This window comes from Eucyclogobius newberryi, unplaced genomic scaffold, assembly GCF_026437365.1.
Source record: "Eucyclogobius newberryi isolate DKJ021-1_F unplaced genomic scaffold, fEucNew1.0.hap1 SCAF_7, whole genome shotgun sequence".
In the NCBI taxonomy this organism is placed as follows: domain Eukaryota; kingdom Metazoa; phylum Chordata; class Actinopteri; order Gobiiformes; family Gobiidae; genus Eucyclogobius; species Eucyclogobius newberryi.
In genome coordinates, this window is record NW_027316389.1 from 24,870,029 (window position 1) to 24,877,528 (window position 7,500).

Here is a 7,500-nt window from a genome sequence, read left to right on the forward strand (position 1 = left end):
ATTCATATTCTTCTTATTTTAACTACATCAGTGGTACTACAGCTTTGCGCCATAAATTACCCTTCTTTAGAGTGGAAACAATGGATGTGTGTTCATTCTAATTATTTTCAAAATGTTATTATACCAAATAAACAAACACCTAAGCCTTAAATCCAAACCGTACCACAGAGTTGTGTCTCCAGGTGAGTATGGTGAGGCAGGGCTGATGTTCCGACAGCTCCAGCTTCACCTCAGGCCTAAAGCGTTTACTCTGGCCATCCAGTAAAATCAGGATGGGCTGTGGACACAACTCCAACAGTTGCTGAAAGCCTTGTCTGTTTAAAGCAGAACACAACAGCAGCCTCTAGTGGTGTACTTCACTGTCAGCTGAAAAATGTTCATGGATCAATATCAAAGGCTCACTTGAAGTTGCTGTTGCACCAATCTTGTTCCAGGTAGGCATAAGAGAGCACAACGATGAGACGCCGGGATCGACTCATGTTCATAATCAGCTCAGCAGACGGCTCTGAAAATATGTAGTGGTTTTTATGTCACAGTGTCCTTTAGCATAGGTCTGGTTGTCACACACATATCACTTTACTTCCCTAAAATGACTTGTACTTTTCCTAAGTTCTGCAAATTTCAAAGTTAACTCTCTACGTCTAAGTACATTTTAATAAAATAGAAAGAGACTCCGAACGGTAGGTGAAATGTAAATATGATGAATGTTCTATTACACTAACTAACATTTATTAAATCATATATTGATGTCCTAAAATTGTATATAAAGCTATTTGCCAATCTGCACAAAAACAGATCAGAGTTCATATTTCATCATACTTGATAACCTGATAAGCCAAATAATTAAGGCTTTCTTTCTTGTCAATCTGTAACTTACCAACACCAGGCAGAATATCGTTCTCATTGAGGTGGACCTTGAATCCACTTTTATTCTCAAGATGAGGCTTCAGTATAAAATTAACAAACTTTCTGTCATAATCATTGTTCACATATGAGATGTAGGCATCATAGACTTTCCCATCTACAATAAAAAACAAAAAGGAGCAACAGTCTTTGATGTAATTGATGAAAAAACAAGTAGAGCGGGGTATTACAGTCTTACCACTAAGTTCATAGTCTCCGTATATATTTTTGTACCACATTTTGATGTTGAGGTGACACTTGACGTACACAAGAGCAGCGATACCCAGCAAAGCCAGCACCACAACGGCTCCAATGACAGCAGCTGTGTGGTTTGGATGAACTACACAGATGTAAGAAGTATTTAGTCACATATAGTCTGGATGAACAACACTATGATCAAGTATTGTCAGATTTAGATTTCTGCTTACAGTAGGTGCTATAAAAGGATGTTGTACTTGTGAGACATAAACTTTATTTACAGAGTAGTTATACAATTATGTGCATGTAAACCTGGTAAAAGCAACTTTCCCTTTCCTGTTGGTCAATGTTTTATGTGCACTGTCCCTGATAAATAAACTAATAAACACAAAAGAATAAAATAATAATAAATAAAGAAAAATCCCTACATAAATCAATGATCATGGCCATTCCATAAATCCATTCCTCTCATAAAAGTGAATAGCATGCCATCAGTTTTGCACAGTTATTTTTTACTTGTCCATTATAGGCAGAGAGTACTAATGGTTAGTGTTTTCTCACATTGTATAAGCTGTACAGAGAACTCCATGGATGCATTTCTCACTGTGCAGGTGTAAAGTCCAGCATCTTCTTGGTTTTCTACCGTGATTTCCAGCTGGCTGCTCACCATCAGTTGGCCTGGACCCACAGCCCTAATACAATTATAAATAAATAAAAAAAAAAACTATAATTACAGTATATTTAGGGTTGTTAAAAAAAGTAACATAAAAGTGTTATACACAGTAATCAAAACTGAAATGAGTATTGAAACATTCCAAATGCATTCATGAAATATTCCTGCAAAAATAACGTAATTAACATGTGTTTTGATTGTGCAATTATTAGTATTTAATCTTTAGCCTTTACCAAAACAAAAGCCTGAACTGATCTGTAATTTGTGTGATTATAGTGCCTTTCATAGTGTTAGTACAGTACTTCAAGATGACAGCAGTTATATCATTATTACTGTATTGCAATATTCATCACAGGTATATATATCACAAATGGCTTCTAGCAGCTCTACTATAGACATTTGATCATTTTACCAGACGGATATTGTCAGCAGCGGGTGGTGGGTAATATTCTGTCCATTTTTACTCCAGTGCATGGCGATGTTACAGTGGGGATCTCTGCGGTGCCAAAGGAGCAGTGCCGTGCAATTCATGTTAACTGTTTCTCCCACAGTCCTGCGCAGTGTCATTCGACCTCCGTCTGGGATGAACTCTGGCTCTTTGGAGCAGTTCCTCTCTGTGTAGGAACATACCAGATTTATCTGTGTTCAATACAATGGGGTGCCTTTATGCTCTGCCAGGTTTGGTCAGAGACTGCTATGTGGAAACGAAATGCCATCTCACAGGTGGAGACAACTCAGCTCATTCACATCCGCATTTACAAAGACAATATAATATCTCCTTAAGCTTATATTTAGCTGACTTGACACAACTGTGCTGGAATGGAGTACTGGGCTGGATTAAGGTAACTCTGTCTTACCTGAAATATCTACTGGTGTCACTGGTTGGAAAAATGTCTTGGTACAGAAAAAATCATGGATAAAGGCTTGGTAGATACTGAGACAGCACCAAGTGTATGTTTAAGACACAAAAACAACTTTTTTTTAACTAGACCTATTATTTTTTGTATGGATCTCGATAATCATTAAGACGGTCTATCCATGCTGTACTGGAAACAAGTCTTGTTCAGGTATCGTATTGGAACCAAAGGAATTTACCATTGCCAGCCCTTTTGACCGATGCTTACCCTTAACAATCAGCCTAACTGTGGAAGACACGGAGCTATCGTTCCTCTTCACACAAGTGTAATTGCCTTGGTCTTCTACGTTCACTGTGAGGAACTCCAGGAAGGACTTCTCTGTTTGAGAGTCCAGCTGCACACAGTCTTTGAGCCATGTCAGCTGCACAGATGGACCCAGAGTGCACTGCAGGCGAAAAAAAGGAAACTGATCTCCGGCAAACAGCACCTGCTCTGCCACATGTCCAGGGTCCACACAACTCTGGGCTGAAAAAGAAGAGAGGAACTGTGTGATAACTGTTGTGGAAATGATTCAGTATGTTGTATACACACAATAGTACAGTTTACAGTGGTTGTATCAACCAATAGTGACACAGATAGAGCTATCCACAAAAAGATGTCAAGGGCAGAGTCCAGATGACAACAAGTGAATCTTTTTTTTTGTTTTTTGTTTACAAAGGAACACTCCTGGAGGAATGAGGGATTACACCGAACTGTTCCTAGGCAATTATTTATTTTTTTATTTATTTTATTAGTAAATATATTCCAGTTGGATATTAACAATAAATACATAAATAACGTTTTTTGCATACAAATTTGTTGGATATTAACAATACATATTGAATGTTTTATGTTTTATAGTGTATTGGCATATACATCAGATGTATATGATGCAGTGTTTTTTTCGAAGATAAGTAACATAAATAACATGATAAAAATAAGTAAATGCACACATGAACTCAGGTAAGAAGGTGTGTAATATCTGCCCATGCACTAGGCCTTTATGTAAATGAAGCTTGGACTGCGCTTCCTCGTTCTGGTCAATACCTATTTGCATAAGGCTAGAGGGCCCAGAAACTTTCTATGGCTACAATAAAAAAACAATTCTAGTAGATGATGAGTCGGTGTAATCTTTCATTCAGTCCAGGAGTGCTCTATTGTAGAAAAAAGATTCAGTAGTAGTCATCCAGACACTGTTTTTAGAAAAACAAGACCTTTCAACTCTCATCCAAGAGTAATTTTCAATCTGCGGATCGAGTCCGGGAACTCAGATATTTATTAACTCAGAAGGCCTACTCAGAATAGAATATATATTTGAGTTCCCAGTATCGATCCGCAGATTGAGAATGACTCTTGGATGAGAGTCAAAACGTCTTATTTGTCTAAAAACAGCGTCCGTATGATACAACTGAACATTTTTCTACAATCTAGTAGATAATTTAAGTAAAAGGCCTACTATTACTACTAGTACTACAATAAAAAATAAGGTCACTAAAGTAATGAGACTCGTTCTTCACGTTTTGCGCGTATGACCAAAACCAACAACCGGCCGAACCTGCTGCGTATGGCTCTTCACCGGTGTCTGTGTCCTTTTATTTGTCTTGTCTTTGTGTTTTTCTCGCAAACTGAAGGCAGCGGGATCTGGTCTAAAGTCTGGAACTGTTACCAAGCAACAGCACGTGACAGCGCGACAGATTGTGTGACTGCACGCGCGAGCCGTATGAGACCGACCTAATATTTACCCAGGGCAAGTTACATCCCAGAGTCCACTTCTGATGTGGTGGGAATTACATATGAACTGGTTTCAGGCCATTGCCCTACAGTCAAATCAAAGAAGTGATTTCCTTACCCACTGCCAGGGAAGACGTGGATAAGCCGGCACACAGCAGGAGGAACACGGCTGACCCCAAAGCCATAATGCCCTGGGTCCTGGGTCTTACCGAGTGGAAGTTGAATGTAGTTAACGCATCCTTTTCTAGTTATAACGACTTAACGAAGCCTAAATGTTACACTCTTCGTGACCAGGCGACAACTACAAGGACGCCAGCCTCCAGTTACGTAAACTTACCTGAAAAGCACTGAAACTTAACAACCTATTGGCTCTGAGTGATCACGTGACACATGCGTCAGCTTTCACCTGTTTAGAGGAAACTTATGAATTAAGACAAAGTGCGACTTTTCTAAACTTATCTCATTTCTGGATGATTTGGATGTCGAAAGTATTGTCCTGTACATTTATTTTGGGATGACTTTTCCCCTGTATTTTTCTTTAGTTTTTATCTTGCAATTAAAATATATATATATTTATTTTATTTCATTTTATTGTGATTGAACATATATGTTTTATATTGAATAATATTAGTATGATACTTGTTTTGTTTGTAATTTCTTAATTACTTTTTTTTTTTTAAAAGGAAAAAGAAAGAAAGTGTGACTTTATGAAACTATGAAGTGAGTTTCTCATTTCTGCACTTCTTCATATGTACAAAAAAGATGATTTGTTTTAGGAGTGCTTAAAATACACAAATACACATTGCAAAGAATCACAATATAAACGTTAAATTAATAAGGACAGATATGTTGGCTATGTTTCATCAATACATTCTTTAAATAATAAAAACAAAACAAATCCTAGATTCGTTTACAATACTTTAAAGGTGCAGTGATGACAGCGTAACAGATGAAGCAGTAACACGCACACCAATATACTTACAGAGATGCAAATGCAAGGTGCACTATCTGAGGAAGGCTATTTGCAAAACGTGTTCTATAATAAAAAGTTTTTGACATTGGCCACCAGTAATGACAGCGTATCACAGCGTTTGAACAAAGTAAGGCAGCATTGTAACAACTTAACAGTGCAAGTGTAGTATAAAAATGTAGACCTTTGAAAAACACACAACGGAGTATAGAGATTCAGCAGTATACAATCATTGCATCCTTGTATGTAAGCTTATTCTCAAAAAGGCCAGTTGCCCGCATTCAAACCTGTCTCTGTGCACAGTTTAAGTGTCTCTTGAGTGTTTCACATTGTCCGTTGCCTGTGTTTAACATCAGGTTGTAACCCAGGATTCTGTGAACACTTCACAGCTCAACCACTTTGCATTTACTGAGTGTGTCAGCACATTGTTATGCACGAGGCAAAAGAGGGTCATGTTACAGCTGTTACTCTTCAAATGACCTGAAAGATATACATAAATAAATAAATTACTACAGAATAACCAATAATGGTGCAGTTTTTCAGATATTTGAATCTTACTTGAGTTCCTCTTTAAGCCGGTTGAGTTTATCAAACAGTTTGTCATTTTTGACTTCCATAGGAGCGCTCGGAATGAACCAGGCTGCGATGAATTTACAGATGACAAGTACATGCTGCAAAGGCACGAGGCGATGTAAATAATGTGACATGAGCGCATACAGTACATTGTAGGCTGGATCAGGTTTGAACCTAAACATATATTTTAAAAAGAAAAAGAAAAAGAAAACGCCTGCTTACCTCAAATAAAATGACAAATGCAAACCGCACCGCTAGAATTAACCAGAACTGTGGAGTCAGACTGTAGTCCTCAGCGCTACGATAGTCTTTATAGCTATAATAAAATAGACCGACATTTCAGCATATTTTGAAAGATTCCTCATCACAGCAAACTACTGAAATTGTATGTGATTTCTTCCCCATTCAAAGGGTTCAGTGAGTAATGCTAAAGAAGCAGGCAAAGGCGTACCTGCAGAATGAGACATTCATCCCACTAGGGGTCACCATTTGACCTGCTGAGAATTCATTGTGTGTGTCCTGGTCATTCATGTATGCTATAGAGAGGGTGTTGTTGATGTATCCCTCCATACACCTGCAAAAAGATTGAAGTGGAAGCTAAACAAATCCTTATGCTTATTCCAGTGATCAATAGGAATCTCTGTTTACTCGGTATCTGTCGCCGTTCCGTTGGCGCAGGGACCATAGATGTAACGGTAGACGAGTCGAGGGATGAAGTCCGACGACACTCCAATGACCAGTCCATTGGCAATAACAGCTAAAACGCCAATAGCTTCCAACACATCTATCCATACACCTGACGGTAAACAGCAAGCAAAGAAAAAAGTCAAATGTCTATCAATATTTTGTGATTCTGAAACGTATCATCTTAATATATGATCGTCAACCTTGTCATTTAGGACAAACTTGTGCTATATCAGTAAACCAATACTTGACCAATACATGACAACAGGGGTCATATGGAAAGGGGCGTGGTGTTTGGCGTTTCTCTCACCTATATCATTGGTTTTCTTCGGGACAAGTCTTCTCTCCAAAGTAACCATCTTAATCGCATCCAAGCGTATTTCAATGATGTTATTAAGGAGTGCAAGAAGAGGGGCAAGAGGAAACGCAGCCACGAAAATAGTGGTGAAGCTGAATTGGATCACTGAACGAGAACAGTCACAATTGTAAGACACTTTGTTATGTTAGTACAGGTACTATTTTCCATAGCCCTATTATTTTTTGTTTGCATACCCATCTCAAGAAACTCCTGGAAAAGGCTGAAGGAGTCGACGTCATTGAGGCGGTAGTTACTGAGCCAGTCTCGGAGCTTGCAGCTATCACACAGCTCAGAGCAAGAGTCCATAGTTTCATCTTTGTGATAACAGTGGCCACATTTCCTCTGCAGCTTCTTTGTCCTTCTTCTTTTCAACCAGCGTGAAAACAACCTGACGTCAACCACAAAATATCAAACCACTTAGCACAATAATCAAGTAAAACTGTTATAGATGTATGGGACTTACGGGCCTGTGAACTCAAATACATTGCTAATGGTTTGCTTCAGTACCATTATA

At 38.4% G+C, this 7,500-nt stretch overlaps 2 protein-coding genes across 2 annotated transcripts in view; both read right to left on the minus strand.

Annotated features, from left to right (window-relative positions):
* LOC140349389 (single Ig IL-1-related receptor-like) overlaps positions 1 to 4,739 on the minus strand; it is a 6,012-nt gene extending 1,273 nt beyond the window's left edge. The window contains exons 1-8 of the mRNA XM_072435699.1: positions 4,520 to 4,739; positions 2,899 to 3,156; positions 2,187 to 2,388; positions 1,663 to 1,793; positions 1,103 to 1,243; positions 878 to 1,021; positions 403 to 505; positions 164 to 314 (exon numbers count right to left, since the gene is read on the minus strand). Of these exons, the coding sequence (XP_072291800.1) occupies positions 164 to 314; positions 403 to 505; positions 878 to 1,021; positions 1,103 to 1,243; positions 1,663 to 1,793; positions 2,187 to 2,388; positions 2,899 to 3,156; positions 4,520 to 4,586 (1,197 nt within the window). The 5' untranslated portion in view covers positions 4,587 to 4,739. The remainder of the gene's footprint in view (positions 1 to 163; positions 315 to 402; positions 506 to 877; positions 1,022 to 1,102; positions 1,244 to 1,662; positions 1,794 to 2,186; positions 2,389 to 2,898; positions 3,157 to 4,519) is intronic.
* Positions 4,740 to 5,232: 493 nt separating this feature from the next.
* Positions 5,233 to 7,500, minus strand: part of LOC140349243 (anoctamin-9) — a 15,372-nt gene continuing 13,104 nt past the window's right edge. The window contains exons 17-24 of the mRNA XM_072435518.1: positions 7,450 to 7,500; positions 7,181 to 7,374; positions 6,939 to 7,091; positions 6,593 to 6,740; positions 6,396 to 6,518; positions 6,167 to 6,260; positions 5,930 to 6,042; positions 5,233 to 5,851 (exon numbers count right to left, since the gene is read on the minus strand). The exon at positions 7,450 to 7,500 is cut by the window's right edge and continues 47 nt beyond it. Coding sequence (XP_072291619.1) covers positions 5,836 to 5,851; positions 5,930 to 6,042; positions 6,167 to 6,260; positions 6,396 to 6,518; positions 6,593 to 6,740; positions 6,939 to 7,091; positions 7,181 to 7,374; positions 7,450 to 7,500 — 892 coding nt within the window. The 3' untranslated portion in view covers positions 5,233 to 5,835. The remainder of the gene's footprint in view (positions 5,852 to 5,929; positions 6,043 to 6,166; positions 6,261 to 6,395; positions 6,519 to 6,592; positions 6,741 to 6,938; positions 7,092 to 7,180; positions 7,375 to 7,449) is intronic.